Source organism: Echinops telfairi, unplaced genomic scaffold (assembly GCF_000313985.2).
Source record: "Echinops telfairi isolate 266 unplaced genomic scaffold, ASM31398v2 ScPeMD7_4;HRSCAF=17, whole genome shotgun sequence".
Classification (NCBI taxonomy): Eukaryota; Metazoa; Chordata; class Mammalia; order Afrosoricida; family Tenrecidae; genus Echinops; species Echinops telfairi.
The window spans coordinates 34,610,450-34,631,381 of record NW_022103900.1 but is presented as its reverse complement, the minus strand read 5'-3'; the positions used below and the strand labels follow the sequence as shown (position 1 = coordinate 34,631,381).

The window sequence follows — 20,932 nt, the reverse complement described above, 5'->3', positions numbered from 1 at the left end:
CTGACTGGCTCATCTCCTCCCCCAGACCCTTTTGTAAGGGGATGTCCAGTTGTCTAGAGATGGGCTTTGGGTCCCCACTCCTCGCTCCCCCTCATTTCCAGTGATATGATTCTTTGTCCTTTGATGCCTGATACCTGATCCCTTCAACAACTCGTGATCACACAGGCTGGTGTGCTTCTTCCATGTGGCCTTTGTTGCTTCTAAGCTAGGTGGCTTAGAAGCACCCTCAACTTTCTTCACCACATTTGGTTATACACCCATTTGTTTTCAGCCATCATGTTGGGAAGGTGAGCATCATGGTTCAGAAGGACAAAGTGTTCTTGCATTGAGGGAGTACTTGGGTGGAGGCCCAATGTCCATCTGCTACATTAATACTAAACCTATAAATATATGTACATAGATATATTTCCCCATCATTATATATAAATATATTTACATATGTACATGCCTGTATTTAGACCTGTATAAATGCCCTTTGCCTCCTAGTTCTTTCCTCTTGTCCCACTATTATGCTCAGCCTTCATTTGGGTTTCAGAATTCCTCTGTTACCTTGCACTTGATCAAGTCCTACCAGGCCTCTTACACCCTCCTCATCACTGATTTTGGATCACTTGTTGTTCCCTTATCCCTGGGTTTGTTAACACTACATCCTTTCCCCCACCTCCCCATCTTCCATGTCCCCCTGGAACTGTCAGTCCTGGTGTTTTCTCCTCCAGATTTTTTATCCAACCTGTCTTATCTAGATAGACCTGTAGAGATAATAATATACACAAAAACAAGACAGAGGGAAATGAAGCAACAGCAACAACAGCAACAACAAAACCAATGACAAAAAAAAAAGAAAAGCCTGTAAATAGTTCAAGTTCTGATTGTTGACCTTTAAGAGTATTTTCCAGTCTGGTCTGATGGGGTGCCACACCCTAGCCCTAAAGTCTATTTTTGGTAATCCCTCGGGACTTCCTTGTTCTGCTCCCCTTGCTGTTTTGTTGCACACACTTAGTGCATTGCCTCAGTGTGGTGGGGTCAGATCGGGTGCAATTCCCACACTGTGTCTCCAGTGTTGTACACTGTAGGCCTATGGTCCGTGAGGGATGGCATGTCTCATAGTGTGGGCGGCCATATGGTCCTCTCTGTGCATTGGCTGCTCTGAGCAGGGATATTGTCCTCAAGGCTTGGTGGGCCAGGATGTACTCCACTCTCTCTTTCTCCTGCTTCATTTGCTCCTATGTGCTCTGATCAGACATGTCCCTCTCCCTGAGCTGTAACTTTAGTGCTGTCCACTGAATCAAATTCTTCTGGGCGAGAGGGGTGGCTGCCCATGTAGTTGGGATTGGGGCTGGCTCCTCAGACCTCTCTACTGGTTCCCTGCTTGTGGTAGTTATATGATTGTCAACTTAAGGATTAAGCATGTAGGGGTGGAATCTAGCCTGTCTGTGTGGGCATAGCCTTCCCCTAAGTATTCTGGGAATTCTGGTATTTCCTCCTTGGAGGTGGGAGAGTCTCTGCTCACAACCTGGGAGACATAGCAGCTGACAAGACACATGGACCCATCCTGATGCAGCCCCGGGTGTTGGAGAAGCCAGGCAGAGACCCCTGTTAGCACTGAGATGTTTCCAATGCCACTGGATCCAAAGACTTTCGACCCACTGGCCTGTGATCTTCTATATTCAGCATCATTGCATGTATTTCGTGAGGCTGAAGAGGACTTTACAGATTGGTATCAGACATATGGGCTAATATCAGACTTATGGACTTGATCTGGACTGGGCTGGGATGTTTTTGCAATGATCAATTACTCTTGTATATAAATCTCTTTCTTATACACCTAAGTGTGTCCATGGATTTGTTCCTCTAGTCTACCCAGACTAACACACTGCTTCATGCCAGTATGTTCCATTCACATCTTGGAGTACCGGTTTGAAGTCTGGTCCCTCTTTCCCAGTGAAGATATAAATAACACTCTCCCCTTGGATGGGTTAGTGCCCTGTTCCCCCACTACCAATTTTGTTTTTTCTTCCCCCACCCTCATTTTTAGTTGGCTACCATATGTATCCCTGGGGATTTGGTCTGGCCCCTGCTATACTACCTGGACCTCACCCCAGGAATGTTCATATACAATAGCTTTATCCCTATGCTCCTTTTGCATTTTGTTTTTAAGCTTACCTCAGCGTACTCTTGTTGTACTTGTGTTTTGTGCTTGGCTTACTTCACTTAGCATAATTGCCTCCAGTTCTTCTGATGTGCATTCATCACTGCATTTTAGCTATGCATAGTACTCCATTATATGTATGTTCCACAGTTTTTTAATCCATTCGTCTGTTGGAAATTTGGGTTGTTTCCAACTCCTTGCCAATGTGAACTGTGCCGCCATGAACATTGGGGCACAGATGTCTGGACATAGTTTGTTTCTTGCCTCTTCTGGGTATATACCCAGTAGGGGGATAACGGATGGTAGCTCAATTTCCATCTGTTTCAGGTATCACTAAATCTATTTCTATAGTGACTGTACATACCTACAGGTTCACCAGCAGGGGATGAGAGTTCCTATCTCACCACAGGCCCTCCAATACTTGTTGCTTTCTTTTTTTTTTTTTTGCGTTGTAAGCGAAGTTTATTGAAGCTGCCTCATACTCCGAGGTCAGCTGCCGAAGACCACTTGTTGCTTTCTGATTTTTTGAATTGGGCTGTCTTTGAGGGTGTTAGGTGGTATCTCATTATTGTTTTAGTTTGCATTTTTCTTATGACTAACGATCGGGAACATTTTCTCATATGTTCATTGGCCATTAGGATTTCCGCCCTTGTGAAACTTCCATTCAGGCCCTTTGCCCACCTCTTCAGTGGGCCATTAGTTTTAGTTTTTTTTCTTTTTGGAAGCTAGTAGCATATTGTAGATTTTAGTAATAAGGCCTTTGTCTGATACCTCATTGCTAAAGATGTTTTCCCACTTCGTGGACTCTCATTACTCTCTTGGTGAATTCTTTCGTTGTACACAGGTGTTTTATCTTCAGTATATCCAACTTGACGATTTGTGACTCATCTGTATTTGTGCCCTTCCCTTTTTCTGATAGCTTATGCATTCCCTGCGCCAAGGTTCTCAGCTTGGTCCCAATTCCCTCATTGATGGCCTTAACAGTTTGGGGTTTTACCTTGAGATCTGTGATCCACCTTGAGTTTATTTTTGTGCGTGATGTGAGATATGGGTCTTGCTTCATTTTTCTGCAGGTAGATATCCACTTTTTCCAGCACCACTTGTTGAAAAGGGAAACTGCTTCCCATTTGATATTTTTTGGCCCCTATCAGTTATCTGCATGCTCATGATTTTATTTCTGGGTTTTCAGTTATTTTCCATTGATCTGAGTATCTGTCATTGTACCAATAGCATGCAGTTTTGACAACTGTGGCTGTATAATTTGTGCTAAAGTCAGGTAAAGCAAGCCCTGCGCCCTTCTTCTTGAGGAGTTCTCTGCTAATTCGGGGCTTCTTCCCTTCCACATGAAGTTGGTAATAATCAGCTTTTCCATATCTTTGGAGAAAGATGAGGGTAATTGTATCAGGATTGCATTAAACTTATGTAGCGCCTTGGACAGAACCAACATCTTTACTATATTGAGTCTTCCAATCAATGAACATGGGATATTCATCCATTTGTTGAGATCACTCTTGGCTTCTTATAATAGTGTTCTGTAGTTTTCCTCATATAAATCTTTTGTTCTTTTCGTCAGGTATATCCCTAGATATTTCAATTTGTGCTTGGCTATTGTGAAGAGTACCACCTTTTGATTGCCCCTTCTGTGGTCATATCCAATGTGTGTAGCAGTCTGATAGACTTATGTTTGTTGATCTTGTATCCTGTCACTCAGCCAAAGTCCTCTATTGCTTCTAGTACTTCTCTTGTGGAGCTTTGGGGATTTTCCATATATAAAATCATGTCATCTGCAAATAACGATAGTTTTACCTCTTCTCCCAGCAAATACCTTTGATGTCTTTTCTTTGCCTTATGCTGTTAGCTAAAACTTCCGGTATGATGTTAAATAAGAGTGGGTACAAGGGACATCCTTGTTAAATAAGAGTGGGTACAAGGGACATCCTTTTCTGATCCCCCTTTTCAGTGGAATTGTGTTCATCTTTTCTCCATTGATTACCATATTGGCTGTTGGTTTTTCATACATACCTAGTATTATGTTGAGGAATTTTCCTTCCATTCCTAACTTCTTGAGTATTTTAAACAGGAATTGGTGTGGGATGATGTCAAATGCTTTCTCCACATCTATCGATATTATCATGTGGTTCTGAACAGTTTTTCATGCCAATGTGGCGAATGACACTAATGGTCTTTCATATGTTGAACCATCCCTGCGTCCCTGGTATGAATCCCGCTTGGTCATGATGAATTTTTTTTTTACATACTTTTGTATTCTATTTGCCATTATTTTGTTAAGGATTTTTGCATCGATGTTCATTAAGGATATTGGTCTGTAGTTCTTCTAGTTCTTGTGGGATCCCTGCCTGGTTTCGATATCAGAGTTATACTAGCTTCATAGAAGGAGTTCAGGAGTTTGCCATCTTTTTTTTTTATATTCTGGAAGAGTTTGTATATGATTGGTGTCAGTTCTTCCATGAATCCTTGATAGAATTTTCCTTTAAACCCATCTTGTCCAGGTGATTTTTTTTGTTGGTAATCCTCTGATAACCTTGTCTATTTCTTCTATTGCTGTGGATCTTTTGAGATTCTTGATGTCCATCAGTAGTCTAGGGAGGGATTATTTTTCCAGGAATTTGTCCATATCTTTTAAGTTGTTGAATTCATTGGAGTACAGTCCTTCATAGTACTGTGTAATTATCCTTTTGATTTCATTAGGGTCTGTTGTAATGCCCCCTCTTTCATCCTTCATTCTTTCTATTGAGATTTGTTCCCTTCTTTCTTTGGTTAGGTTTGCCAGCAGTCTGTCGATTCTGTTTATTCTTCCAAAGCACCAACTTTTAGCAGCATTAATTTTTTTCCATAGTTTTCTTATTTTCCCTCTCCTAAATCTCAGCCCTGATTTTTATTATTTCTTTTCTTTTGCTATTAATAGGATTATCCTGTTGACTCTGCTCTAGTTGTAAATTTTGTGCCAGCATATCAATCATAAGTCTCTCTTGCTTTTTCATATATGCATATATTGCTATGAAACTTCCTATCTTGATAGACAATTTTGGTGGGTAAAGTATTCTTGGGTTTGTGTTATTTTCCTTCAGTTTTTGGAATATGTTACTCTACTCTCTCCTCTTCATAGTGTCTGCTGATAGGTCTGAGCATATTTTTATTTTGGAACCTTTATATGTGATTGCTTGTCTTTCCCTAGCTGCTCTCATGATTTTCTCCTTTTTCTCAAAGTTGGATCGTTTAACTATTATGTGCCTTGGTGACTTCTTCTTTAGTCTAGCTGGTGTCCTTTCAGCCTCCTGAATGGTTGCCTGGTTTTCATTCATTAAGCTGGGGAAGTTTTCCTCCAAGAATTCTCTCACTATTGTTGCAGATGACTTCTTAGTTGTGTCTTCCTCTGGTAATCAAATTATTCTGATGTTGTTCCTATTCATAGCATCAGACATGGCTTTAGGTTTCCTTCAGCTTCTCTGATGATCTTATTAGATTTTTGTTTGTGTTTGTTAAAGTCTGTTTGGATGTCTTCTAGGTCACTGATGTGGTTCTCTACCTCCAGGCAATTGGCGAAGTCTGTTAGTCTGCTATTGGTTTTTGTTATCTCATCCCTAAGCTCTTGTATTTCTCTTTGGTATATGGACTTTATCTCCTCTATCATTCCATCCAAGCAGCATTCTGAAAATTTCTTTCTGTGGCAGATCAATGTCTACTTCTTCTATGTACATTGTTAGATTCAGGGCATCTTCTGCCATTGCCTTTTGTTTCTCCTGTTTTTTCATTGAGGTTTTTGGCACTGATTACTGTTTGCTTTGCATTGTTTTAGAGGAACAGATTGCCATTTTCCAGGGAGTCAAAGAGCATGGCTCTCTCTGGGAGACTTTTTGGAATGCTTCTTAGAACTGCCTGCAGCTAATTTCACAATGGAATTGGCCTACCACTTTATCCTCCTGTGGCTTCATTCTTTCCCTAGTCAACCAGTATTCTGTTATTTGGAGGGTAAGTTGGATAGTCCTCTCAGGGGATACTGGTTGGGTTTTTGTGGACCCATGAGAATGATGCTTTACTGGGTGATCTCACAAGAAACAGTGATGGTGTGGCCCATGGAAGTTTGTGGCACTGCTGATGGCATGCGGGGGTACCCACTGTAATGAGAGTGCCACAGAAGGCTGATGGGTTTCCTGCTTTTGTGTACAGCGCCCCAAATGTTGGGCGGAATTTCCCTGGTCAGGTAGATCACTACGGAGGTTGGGCAGAGGTTCCTGCAGCAGTGTGGAATGTTGGCGAGTGTTGAACAAGCTGCCTTAGGTTGTGTGAGGCACTATGGCAGGCAGGAGGAAGTTCCCTCAGTCACGTGAGACCACAGAGGACGGATAGAAGCTCCCCCAGCCATATAGGCAGCATTTCCCCCAAAGAAGGTGGGCAGAATTTCCCCACCCACGTGTTAAGCACTGCAGAGGGCGGGTGGGCAGAATTTTTCCGGGAAGAATTTGGGTGGAATATTCCCTGGTAGAGGGTGGGCTGGCTTTCCCCAGCCTTGGGTTATGCTGCAGAGGGTGGAGTGCTCCCAGCTAGGTGGAGGGCAGGCGTAAATGCCCTCAGCTAAGGGGAGTGGTCTGGATATCAGCAGGGGTGTGTGAGATAAAAGGAAAGAGGAAAAGAAAAAAAAAAACTAAGCCTGCTGACACTGGGGGTGTGGGGGATAGAGAGAAGTGAGGGAAACAAAAGTAACAATATAGCTGAACCCTGATCCCTGACCATGGGGCTGCACATGTTTAATCCCTGCCCTGAGGCAGCAGAAAGCTGTGTCTGGGTTGAGATAAAGACCCTGTACCAGCTGCAAATGATCCAGTCAAGACAGTGGCAAGCCTAAAATCAAATCCTAGCCAGCCTCCACTGTGGTAAGCAAAAAGCCTCCAGCCCCTCAAAACCTAGTGGATCTGTGCCTTCTTATCTTTATGATGCTCCTCCTGTGACCCGGCAGTGCAGAATTTCCCTCTTAGTAACTCTCTTGCACTGATTTCTGTGTACTCCCTCTGGTATGTGTTACTCAGTCACCATCTTCCCAGAAGTCTGATAAAGATCCACCCTGTTTCCCCAAATATAAGACAGTGTCTTATATTAATTTTTGCTCCCAAAGATGCACTAGGTCTTATTTCCAGGGGATATTGTATTTTTTCCATGAAGAAGAATATGGTACAGTTATTGTTGAACAACAAAAGAAATGTATTACCTGTATACAGTATGGTAGTAGTTGTCATCACAAACCAGCATAACCAGACAAACTGTGAATCCTATAGTATCAAGAATTTCTTGTTACTACCATTATTTCCATGTACAACAATCTATGGTACACTTACTCATAATCTATGGTACATTTACTCACACTTCCTGTCTGCTCCAGCTGTGCTGCGGCCAACAGTGAGCTGTGCGGTGGCGCCTGCCGCTATGGTGCAGAGTCCACAGTTACAGTAGCTTCGTGGGGCCTTATTATCAGGGAGGCTTTATGTTTGTGGCGGTATTATTTTCGGGCAATGCCTTATATTTCAGTGAGAGGCAAAACTAAGTAGGTCTTATTTTCAGGGGATCTCTTACTTTTGGGGAAACAGTATTTTTAATGAAAAGAAAAAAATTATTTTGAATAGAAGGTGTGTTTACATTTTTTGAAAATTCATATAAGGCTATCGACTCAAATGTATTTTAGTGTTGGTCATGGGGGAATTAAAAGTATTTCTTCTTTCATCTAAAAACTATCATGGATTATTTGTAGTTCACGGGCCTTTAGAAACACTGTCCAGAAGAAGTTACATCTGTATTAAAAATATGAAATAAAATAGGTCAGAAACATTTTCCTTTTGGTATGCTCTGTTGGACTGCATGCACTGGCTAATTAAATTCGTGTTTCCACTTATTTATCCACCAAATCATTATTGAAACTATATTCTTCTATCATAAAGCACATCGATTTTAAAACAGAAAGATCCACATGATATGCACCTTCTATGAAGTCACTGGCTGTTCACAAAAGGTTGCAGGTTTGACAGCCTCCAGTGGCCAACCAAGGAAAGACTAGGTGATCGACTTCCAAAAAGTCATCCATTGAAAATTCCACAAAGTGCTGTTCTACCATGAAACATATTATGCCAACAGGACTCAATCCACTCAAGGGCAAGTAATTATTTTATTTGTTAAAATGTTATGTCCAATTTCTGTCAGATACTCGTCAGAATTTCAAGTAAGTCATTTCCAACCTGACTTTGTGTCTATGTACAAGAAGCCCATTAAGGAATTCTAGATACAAGGCCTTAGTTCTCCCCTGGGAAGACTTTACAGTCTGTGGTATCATAGGGAAGACACATAGTCTCCTTGAAACACACTTTTCTACTTTGCTCTGCTCTGTAACCTGAAGATTATAACCTAATAGCTATTCAGTTTTTCCTAGCTTGAAAATGAACCTTAATCATTTTACTTTTAGCCTTCTTTTGGAGTAAGCGGTACCCAAAATACACTTTCTAACTGAAAATGGCAAGTAGCCGAATGTCAGTATAATTAAGACAATGCAGCAAATAGTTGGTGGATCAGTTTGGAAATTTCTGATTAGATTGAATATTGTGTTCACTCCCAATTTAGAATTTACAATGTGAGTTGGGAACTTGGGCCCAAAATACCACTGGATCATGCCTGCTGAGCAGAGCCTGTGTCTGTAGTTCTTACGATGTGTGTTCTCATCACTACTTCCTGTTTTTAAACCAGTATTGAAAGTGGAACTAGTGCAATATCACAAGCTATTCTTGCTGTTCTCTTAGTATATATAAAATCCGGAAGTCTCAAGAAATTGAGAAACTAATTTTAAGTCATTTTCATTTCAACTTCCAACTCAGGGATATTTATTTGGATGGGTTTTATAAAATTGATGGATATTTTAGAGACATATGAAATGAACCAAAGTTTTCAATAATTCCTTTTGCATTTACCAAAACTGTATGATTTCTGTGATAAGTACATTAATACATGCATAATTACTATTCTCTCTTCTAAAATTAATAATAATGACGAGTCACTTACATATTAGAGGAGAGCAAGAGAATCAGCTCAAGGGACACTAATTATTTTTCTTTTTAAATTGTATGTTCCTGAAGAATGTAGTGGTAAGAACAAATAAGACTTAAAGTTCAGTTGACTTGTACTTAGTGAAATGTTTGGTGTCACTAAGTTGCATAGAAATAAGCACAAACAAAAATGTCTTGATTTTATATTCTATTCTATCAAATTTAGGGTGTGGGTGATCAACAGGGAGAAAATCATGGGTGAAACAACAGAACATGATTTAATATTTTTGCAGATATTTCTGGAATCATAATAATGCAAAAAACTCTTTAAACTGGATAGCTTCATTGTTCTGAAATAAATTACCTGAAATACATGCAAATATCCATGGGATCATGGCCACATGAGATACTAAGTCAAGATGCATACTAGAATAGGAGCAATTCTTTTTCCTAAAGTCAGGCAAGCTTCACAATGAGCCGTATTTGTGCTAGAACCTTATTTCATGGACTTAAAAAATAAGATCACCATGGTCAGGCCATCACAAAAGACATCTACCAAGGCCACCATTTACTACAGTTGCATGCTAATATTCTCACCCTAGTCACAGATGCTACCTTCTCCTGCAATTACTTAGGGGAATACAGTGTACTGATCAAAAATCTTTCCTAAAGTATTTACCCACAAATCTGGAAGTATTTCCAGTTTGATATTCAGATACCTGCTTCTCTGAAGGCTAAGGGGCAGACATTAATTACTTGAAATCTTGTGCTAGTTTAAGTTATTTTACCACCACCATACACCTCTATGTATATTTTAGAGGTGGATTTAGAGCATGTATGGCCTGGTGGTGTAGTGGATCATGCTGCTAATGGAAGTGTCAGAGTTCAAATCCATCATTTGCTTCATGGGAGAAAGATGAGACTTTCTGCTTTGGAAAACATTTACAGCTTTGGAAACCCACAGGGACAATTCTACTCTGCATATACAGTCACTGTGAGTTGGGTCCACTTGCTGACAGTGAGTTGTGTGTGTGTGCGTTTTGATAGATTCTTAAAATTTTAGAACTTTTGATTTTGGAGGAATTGAAACCTGAGTAGGTGCTACAATTGGGGGACAGTGGAAACCAAGGTATGAAAAAGATTTTAGGGAGCTTTGGGCAGGTATTTTGTATATAGGGGAGGAGGAGTGTTACAAATTGAATCAGGGGAAGTGAGAAGGAATAAAAGGTACATCCTGCTAGTAGCGCAAATCAATTTAACTTTAAGTTTTGTTTGATCTTATCCCCACACTCCTATTCAGAGGCATAACATTTTAACAAATAAATGAAATAATTCATTGCCCTTGAATGGATTTTCCTGTTCTTTCTTTAATATGTCATTTGTCCACATACCATAGGTAAAATCCAAATAAATCTTGCAAAAATTTGTGCAGAAATATCCTTATTCAGTTGTTATGCTTAACAGGATATACCAGAATAGATTATGTCTATGCGATCTGCCTGGTCCACAGTTCAAAACCACCAGCAGCTCTGAGGGAGAAAGACTGGGCTTTCTACTCTCATAAACAGTTAGAATGAGTCTCAGAATCCCACAGGGAGTTGTTAAGAGTCAGCATTGACCTGGTGGCAGTGAGTTTTTTGCTTTTGTTTTTTAATACTTACAAGTACAGAAGTTTTGGGTACAGAGTCAAAAGTACAGCTGTCATTTCAGTTCTGTTAGATTCACTCCCTCTCACGCCCCTTCCTCACTTCTACCTGCCACACTTCCTTTTGTCTTGCATGAGGATCCAGTTACTTGCATTCCATTCATTCATAAAAAAACAAACCAACTGCCATTGAGTTGATTCCAACCAGTAGTGACCCTACAGAACAGAGTAGAACTGGCCCAGTGAGTTTACTAGACTGTAAGTCTTTACAGGAGTAGACAGTCCTGTGGATATTTATATGCTTTGCCAAGTAAAGCCTCCTTTCCACATTATTTTCCTAAGTGTCTGAAATGCTAGCCCCTAAGAGCATTAGGAAGGGTAAAAGAAATAAGGACTCTCAACCAGAGAAGCAAGATGCTTCAACTCACCCATGCAGATATCAATGTCACCTCCTTCATGAAATATATCACATATTTCCTTTATTAACTTCCTTGCTACTTCAGTTTTCCTTTTATGACCAATTTTGATTGCCATCTTCTAATACCATCATTATTTTTATACATGGCTCTGAAATTTTCTTTGTGCAGAATGCCCTACCTATTTGGACTTAGCTCCAGTCTTTTCTTCCCTTGTAGACCCTACTTGTCTGCACTTTCCAGCATCACTAGAGGATCATCCCATTGCTCCTGTCTTTCTTCAGCTGGACACACCTCTACTCTGATTGATCAATTGATTTGAGTCTCTAGTGCCTTCACCTAACTCTAAGGTCTTTAGTTGGGGGGGGGGGGGGGGAAGGAATCAAAGTTTATCTCTAAGTCCTAGGATAGTCCCTGGATGAAAATCTCAACAAATGTGGAGTGGTTTTTTTTTTCTTCTTGCCAGCAGAATTTCTTTTAACACTTTTATTGACACCTTTTCTACATCTCAGACAATTCAATAGTTCAACCGTAGCAAGAAGATTTGCACAATGTTTTCCACAATCAATTTTAGAATATTTTCTTTTTCCCCGTATTCATTGTTATTCATGTAATTTTTTTTCCTTTTTGGAAAAAGCATACACAACAAAACTTGAATTTAACAACTTCTACATGTACAATTCAGTGCCGTGGATTATACCCTTCATGTTGAACAACCAGTACTGAGATCCTTTTCCAAATTATTCCACCACCATTAGCATAAGCTCAATGCCCCCTAATTAAAAACTCTTCCTCCTCACCCATGGTAACCATAGGTCAATGTTTTGGGTTTTATTTTTTTTAAGTTCTATTCTTGATATAATAGTCACACAGCATACTTATTCCATAGTGGAGCTGCTTCTAAAAAGAGTTGCATCTACATCATCACAATCAGGTCTAATGCTCTCTCCCTACCTCCTGCATCTACCGATCAGTCCTGAGTTACCCTCCCCCCCCCACTCCCTGTTATCCCCCTTCCCAATAAACCATTGCATCAGTCATTATCCCTATGCATCCACTCCTTCAGTGCTTCCTAACCCGAGAGACTTCACAGAAACAATAAAAAACAAAATGAAACAGAAAGAAGAAAATAAAAATAATATAAAGATAAAAATAAAAATAAAGAGTAAGAAAGAAAAGACCACCAACAATATTTTAAAAGCCAGAGAATAAATTTATGTCTTGGAACAATTGAGAAATATTTGAGCACAGAGAAAATTCAGATTGGGTCAAGAGAGAGGTCAACAGATCAAATATATTCAATACAACTCTTGTATCATGTTCAATTCACCATAATCAAGTTAGGAAGGCTGTGACTAGTGGGGATCTACGAGAGACCCAATCTGACCAGACACTGCAGATGCATTTGGGGATCACATCACCCTCCATAGCCTTCTACAAATTGGGTGCTCATAATTTAAGCTCTAATACTTTTCCCTTCATCATATTTAAATTTTGTTATTGTCATCTTTGGATCACACAGGCTAGTGTGCTTCTCCCTGGAACACTTAGTCAGTGCCTTCCTTAGATGGTTGCTTGTTTGAATACAAGCCTTTAAGACCCGAGACAATATTCCAATTGATAGCTGGGCGCCACCTGCTTTCTTCACCACACCTGCTGTAGCACCCTTATCTTCAGTGATTTCTTTGTGAAGGTAAGAATCGAGCAGGACCATGATATAAGAACTAACTGTTCTTAGATTAGGTCCAGAATCACATGGGATCCCAGAATCCATCTGCATGTTTTTAGTTGTGTATGACTCTAGTTTACTTTACTTTGGCGGTCATATTATGACAAAAACAAAAAACAAACCAAACAAAACATACCCTCTCCCCACCCCAAAGGAAACAATTTTAAACATCCTCTTAGAGTATAAGGAAATTACATTGATAACATCAATAATTTATTTTGTGGTGTAGATTTTAAGGTACTGTTGATATGAGTTCATGTCAGTATAGTCCAACTGTGAGATGCAATCCATGAGATATTGCTTTGTACAGATTGACTTATGAATTGATTTAGCTCTGTTTACATTGAACATGGGAGTGGGTGCTAGAGGAAATTTTCCTGTATCATCTCTTGTAAGAGCAAATCCTTGCCTCTCAAACCAAAAGCAGTCATATTAATGCAAGGGGAACATTGAGGCACCACATATATGGTAGTGCTGGGTCTTCTTTCATTGGACACTCACTCAACCAGGGGTCCTATACAACTTCCAATGACTGCCATTTCCACAGTCTTGGGGTGGCCATCCCATGCATCCTCTTCCGTGATGACATTTCAGTCCTAAGTCCAAGGGTATAGGATTTAAATTAAGGTTCATTCAGTCAAGCTTCCATGCCGAGTCTTTGTGGTGTGGCCCTTGGGTCATGCCATGTTCCCTGTAAGGCCAGAGTCTAAGGTCATTGTAGTGCTGAGTCCATGGTGTAGTTCTTCGAGGGTTTGGTAGAAACATATTTGAGGCATCTACCCAGGATCATAGAACTGATTTTATTGTCCCCTTAGGTTCCCTATGATTATTCTTTGACGTCCATTCCTGATGTGAAGTTGCTCCTTCCCATTGACCCACCATACCCACCAACAGAAACACCAGTGCTTCCTCTAAACTATATATGATCCCTGACTTCCAGTAAGGTTCTCCTCTCATTCCTATGTAGGGGCTTGCTGATCTGTCAGATCCTTGTCTCAGTGTTGTATAGTGCCAAGTGTGTGATCTCCCTTTCCCCCCTTCTTGAAGAGTGACCCCAGCCAATGTGAGGTCCCTCGCTTGAGGTGGTTTCTATGAACTGCTCATAAGGGTGATGATGTATGACTGGTAAGGCAGACGTTTCACCCTGTGCTTAGGAATTGGTCCCTATGACTTGACTAGTTAGTTTTTCTCCTTCTAGTAGAGGATTCATATATATTCATCCTTTTGTGATTGAATATTGCCAGTAGAAATCCTTAAGAGGTTTTGTGTGTGTTTATTTTTTTTCTTTTCTCCAGATCTCTTATAGAAATACAGTGCCCTGCAAAATTAGAGAGCTCTAAATTGCAAATATGATAACAATTAAGGGGTAGTAATGAGAATGACATTGTAGAACGAACTACAAGGGAACTAAATAAAGGGAATGAACCGGATGCAGTGAGTACAAAGGATAGGAATGGGATCACAATGAAAGGCAAGTGAGGGCTCGAGGAGAGAGAGCAGGGGGAAATTAATATAAATAACATCAACACGTGGTAGAGAAGGAGTCTAACTTACAGATCTGAAGAAGGAAGCTTTGAAAAGTGTCTTCTGCAGCCTAGACCAGAGAAAACAGTGTCAGGGATGCTGAATAAAATACTTCTTAAGTAGTTCAGTCTTTGACAGTAACATATCACTGGGCAAATTGTGGGTTGATTGCAAAATCTGTATAAGAATGCAAAATTTTGTTAGACACTGAAATTTGTGCATACTCTCAGGAAGGAACATCCCTTGTATATGCCATGCAGCCAAGCTATGCAAATACTTGGGCTTAATGCACTTGGTCAAAAGACAATGACTTCAGTCAGCTGGACTTCACCACCGGTATAATGAAGAGCACCTACCTTAGAGTTTGAATCAAATGAGGGATCATGAAAAATCACAAGAAAGACCCATTTTCCTAGAAAACACTTAAACGCTAGACCATAGACTTTCCCCAAGTCCATTGCTGTCATTTCAGACCAAAGCATTTACATGGTTGTCCATTGTCTCAATATCCTATAATATTTCTCAAGTGTCCAGACCTTTTCCATTTAGACCTGGGAAGCATTACTCCTGGCATCCACAGCATTACTCCCTCACTATCCATTTTCACAAATGATGAAACTGACATGTAAAGATGACGAATCAGAGACACTGTTGTCCCTAGAAGCCATCTTGGACCCTCTCCAGTAAGCCAGGCTAATTAACCATGAATTTGAGATCTTCATGGCAATCCCTGGATTTTCATTCCTTCCGTCATCTCTCTTTCATTCACAGAAATAATAACTTGAGAAAAGGCACACTTGAGTAGTAGGTTATAAACTGATTATGAAGATGATGCAGGGATGGGTGATCTTTCATGCAGTGTGCACATGATCTCCATGAGCCAGGAGCTAATTCGATGAACAACCACCATCATTGATTTCAAAGATTTCCAAATGATCTTTTATGCTTTGAAATAGCTGAATTCTACTGAGCTAAGAAAAATTAATGGTCAGAATAATGAAAATAAGTACATAGGATGCAAGCAAACACTTACATATTTTCCCATCTTTACCAGAGGTATATGGAAAAATAAACACGTATATTATCTGTATGCAAGTGTACTTATTTTTGATACTTGTTTAATAATCTAGAATTTATTCTACTTATATATAGAGTTGAGATCCTTCTTGTCTACACCGTTGACTAGATTTTGTACAACTTAAAATGTCATCTGAGTAATTGTCATTGTAATTCTATGGAATAAAGGGATTTGAGACTCTTTTTATTAGTTGAAAGCTTTATTTCCTACTTACTAACAGAGCTTTTGTATTCTCCTTTAGGTATAAATTTTTATTATACTTATCTCATTAGGTACATAAAAAGCACATTATAAAAAAAGAAAATTGGTTAAAGTATTCTTAAAATAACTCTATGTATGCAATATTGTAAGCTATAGCTGAAGCACAATAAAGTGCGCATATTTTAAGTGCCCAATTTGATTATTGTTGCTAGATGTATAATATACCTGTGAGACCATCCCTACTCTCAAGATAATGCATATCGCCATCAACTCCAAAAGGATTTTCTCGGTGCAATCATTCTTCTCTTCCTCTCAACCATAGGCATCTGTCTGTTCATCAGCTCTCTAGCTCTATAGGTTAGCTGGCATTTTTCATAATTTTCCATAAGTAAAATTATGTGATGTGGATGTTTTTATTACCATGGCTGCTTTCACGCATAATGAATTTGTTTCCTGGTCTGTTTATGGTCAATGGTGTTTTTTTGTTATTGTGTAGTATTCCATTGTGTGCATGCCCTAATTTGTTGATCCATTTGCCTGTTATTAGATGACTACCTACTCTTCCATCTATTTCTGCCCAGTGTTTTCGGGCAAATGAACCATTCAGATTCTCATTTTTCTCCTCTGTAAAAGTGGGCTTACTGTCTATATTGCCTAAGGATTACACCAAAGTGCACATCGCCAGACACATAGTAAATATCCAATAAATATTAGCTTCCTTTATACTTTCTTCTTCAATCGCTTTCTAATATCATTATGAAGTAACATTTTTCTACTTATTAAAATTCTTTTTTTTTTAACCTAATCATTTTAGTGTCTAAATTAATCATTACAAAGGCTCTGGTCCCGCTGTGTGCCTAACAGCACACTAATGCATTTGACTCTAGAAAACATACCCCTTTTTTAGCCTTAGATTAATTCTTTAGAAGACCTGTCACAACTTTGTACAACTCTTTGTACGCAGGTGCAGGGTCAGCTAAGGGATGTCTAACTAGGTAGGACTTCTAGACTCAGTCTAGATGCTTCCTACTTCTTGAAGACTGAAGATCAATACTTGCTTCACAAGTGTACTCTTTTAAAAGAGCTCAATGGTATAGGAGGAACTTCTGGGCACAATGGGAAAATGTGATGAATTAAAGACCCATTGTTGGTGCCACAGTTTAGATCGGTTTGTTTTCTTTCTCCAAATGACTTTTTCCTTACTGCTGCTCCTATTACATTTTTCCACATGGAAATTTTTTCCCTAAATCAAAATTCTTGTGTTTAAACAAACAAATAAGTAAATGGAACCGATCTGCTCTTTCTTCATGTTCTTTATAAATATTGTGTCCCATCAAGCTGTCCTATGTCTCTGTTGGCACAAGTCAGTCGACAAAGGAAAAGTGCATTTCTCCCCTGTGCATATGCTGAGTGGAGGTGGGGGCAGCACAGAACAACACGCTAAGGAGACCAAGGCAGCATGCTTGATAGACAATGAACTTGTATTTCCTTTGATGTCAGTCTACTCACTTAAATTTGACTTTAAACATGTCCATTATTATTCACCAAAAAGAGAATGTTGGTGGTAGTATGTACAGTGGACGTGAGGCGCGGGTTTGGGAAGCAGAGGTCAGAGGCCAGGACTGGGTGGAGACAATAGACCAATGATACCATTTGGAGTTTATAATGGGATTAGGAATTACATAAATGACGACTGTACCACCTACCAACATTTGAAGTGGTCTGACATATATACTATTCGCATATAGAGATCGTGCATAATAAAGACAACATTGTCTTGTTAATCATCTACTTCCATTTATATAATTTTTATTTTACTGGTTAACACACACTTGGTCTCTACCAAGGTTTTTTTTTCCCCCCCGCAGGTTTACATATTTGGAATAACGTAATGTTTTTATATTTTAACAGGAGAACCTTTTAATATGCAGAAACCTACAAATTCTGACACCTCTGTGGCACCACTAAGTTCCACCTGCCAAGGCACAGGAGCTGTGCAAATGAGAATCAAAAATGCCAACAGCCACCACGACAGACTGAGCCAGAGTAAATCCATGATCCTCACCGATATTGGGAAGGTCACTGAACCCGTAAGTCAAATACCCCAACTTCTTTATTACATTGAAGTTTGCAAAATGAAACAAAACAAAACAAAAAAGACAGAGGTTAAAAAAAGGCTAAAGCTAATTAGCTTTGTTTTATTTGTTTTCCAAATGTGCATGAGAAAACTATTTTTACATTGCATTTTATTTTGCCTACTTATAGTCATAATAATATCCCCAGTTGCAAGAGAAGAGCTGGGCTTAATCCAGAGTGATAAAGTGGATTTGGAGCTCGACCGAAGAGCACCTTGGGCTCATTTTAAGGGCTTCCACTATCATGCTTCAGTGTCATAAAAATAATGAGGTTATGCTAGCATGTGGTGTTTGTACTTCCAAATACAGTACATCACTTCAAAAACCCAGAGGCTAAAATTAGCTAAGAATCACGTGGGAAACAGAACCCTTTTAACAAAAATGCAAAGAAAAAAATCTCTTCCTTGAAATTTCCCAATCATGTATGACACTGGAAATTAAGATTCGTTTTGGATGGGCTTCAACGATTGGATGTGGTGTGGCTATTTAAGGTTTGGAGAGGAAGCCATTTTGTCTCGATAATGTGTCATTAGGAAGATTTGAAATAAAATAGTTAGAGATGAACTTTACTGCCAATTGTGTCCCTGCCCCTGCACGCATCCTGAGCCACTAAACACACTGATTGCGATGAGTCTCCTCTGGTTAATTTTCTTCCGTAATGGTGGTAACTTGCAGCTGAGGCCATAGGATGTTGCAAAATTATTTATGCAATGTTAGCCACTCTTTTGGACCCTGGATCTATTTTATTTCTCACAGTGAGAGCAAGAGCAAGCAATAGGTTAGCTGGGGACAGACAGTGAGTCCCAGTCACTCTGCAGAAACATGTGAGCTATTAATTGAGTATTCTGTTAATATCGTAGGGCCCTATGAAATATTCAGCTCCCTAACTGAGTTATTAAATGAGATAAACTCACTAAGTAGCATGCTCCTGATTATATGTATTCCTTTTTTGCTTGCATTTGAACTGCAAAATTAACCCACATGCAATCTCAAGAGATGGAAGCCCATTTTAATCACTCTTTCCTCAGGTGTCAGAGGCAAATTTAGCATTAGAAAGCCAGCGATAATATGCGGCAAGTGAGAAATGCTTCCTCAGATCAGGTAGCTAATGAGAGATTCATTTTCCCTTACTTACTTTCTCATTTAGAAGTCTTGTCTGCTGGAAAGCACAGCACTGCCAGCCTGACTTGGCTTTTAAGCCAGTTAAAATGTTACCCAACTATGAACTTGAGACGGTGGTTAGAGTAAATTATTGGAATCTCTATAATGTATTATCAAGTAAGAACTGTACCTTTGAAAAAGTTTAAAAGTTAAGTATATTTAATGACGCCTAACATATTTTATTGGCTGTGTTTAACAAAAGGCACTATGCCGCAGTTGTTTTTGACAAGCATGAAAACATCACAGCGTGAGACTGCAAAAGGAATTATGGAGAGAAATTACAAGTGATCCATCTCTCAATGAATTATCCACCTCAATAGCCCGCAGAACTCAGCTACCAATTAACACCTACTTTATTACATGTTGGGATGTACTTAATAACTTTCATGTGTTTATGCACTATTACCTTGACTGATGCCTCTTGTACAATTAGGCATAATTGGCATATCAATATGCAAAAGTTAAAAGGATTAACCCTCTTAAAACTAATGAGCATTTCTGTATCCAGCTGCTAAATGAGACAAAATTAGCATTTTTCACTTTTGGGCAGGATTTTATCATGCAGTTTCTCATTGTTGATATTACCTTGTTACATAACTTTAGTTTGGGGGCTGTATCCTGGATGGTTAGAGAATAAGAGTTTTCCAAAGTTAAATCTGCTGTAATTATCCCCGCTTTTGTTTCCACATTCTTATCCTGGGCAATACGTATTCCTAGATAAGGAACAAAAATAAAAGTTACTTTTCGTGATGTGTGCTCAGTGCATAATGATATAAAAGTGGTATTTCAGTGAGGCTATGTCATTTCACCGAGAAAACTTGGCTCCGAGATCCTGTTTTGAAAGCGTGCCATGGCGCTAATTTTCTTTCTGTCTCCGTTCTTTTCATCTCTTTTTTCCATGCACAATTTTCTGACTAGTTACTGACAGAATGTAAAGTATTTTGGCATATTGATTCAAACAAGCCTGTTAAAGTTTTCTACTGAAGCTAAACTAAGAATTTGATTTTTCAGAACCTGGGAGGTGGGGTGAGGTCAAGGGGGGAGATTTGGGACTTAGGAGAAGTCGTGAAGATACACATTAAGTCTGTGTGACTGTATTCATGGGTATTGCAGCAGAAGCACATCTAATCTGACACCCCCCACACACACAAAATTAAGAATAGGAGACACCAGATAACCTTGTTTACCATTTTATTTAAAATATAATATGCATATACATTATTAGTGGCTCGCAAGTATGACAATTATGTCAGTATAATATGGACTGAGTATACAGTAACACAAGAACTGGAGAATCACATTAACAATGACTTAATTCATTTCAGTTCATTAACTCATCATAAATAAGGTAACATGTTCTGGGGTCAAATCAGCTCTATAACTTGGCCATTAACTTATACACTCCATCCTTTAATTTTCCCCAATTAACATATTTTAATATGACCGAGGTGGAAGCACAGTATAAAATTATTCTACCTGTATATCGCAAGAGCCCCATGTTCTCTGTATTTTAAATAGAGGAGTATTTTGAAATTGAGATTATTTATCTACAAAGGAAGTTTTGATGCTCCCATAACAATTTATTGATGGTGTGCCCCGTTTTCTTTCAAAACAACAACTCATTGCCTTTGAGTGCCTTTGGACCCATAGGCCCCCTATGGGACAGACGAGGACTGCCCACGTTGGTGTCTGAGACTGTAAAACTTTATGAGAGTCGAAGGCCTCATCTGTTTTCCTTAGACAACAAGGAATCCTTTTTATTTGGTTAATACGGTCAAGGCCTGTTTGGAATTCAAAGAGACATCTGGAGACCTTTGCTTGGAGAGGCAGGAGCACTCTTCAGATCCCACGATT

At 39.4% G+C, this 20,932-nt stretch overlaps 1 protein-coding gene across 2 annotated transcripts in view; it reads left to right on the top strand.

The window, feature by feature from the left end:
- The window catches only part of ARHGAP15 (Rho GTPase activating protein 15), an 806,341-nt gene that overhangs the window by 25,288 nt on the left and 760,121 nt on the right, over positions 1-20,932 (top strand). The window contains exon 3 of one of the 2 annotated variants that reach the window (XM_004703839.3): positions 17,694-17,872. In XM_004703839.3, the coding sequence (XP_004703896.1) occupies positions 17,708-17,872 (165 nt within the window). In that variant the 5' untranslated portion in view covers positions 17,694-17,707. Of the gene's footprint in view, positions 1-17,693; positions 17,873-20,932 lie in introns of those variants that run through there. The other variant, XM_045299417.1, reaches the window with a different exon arrangement.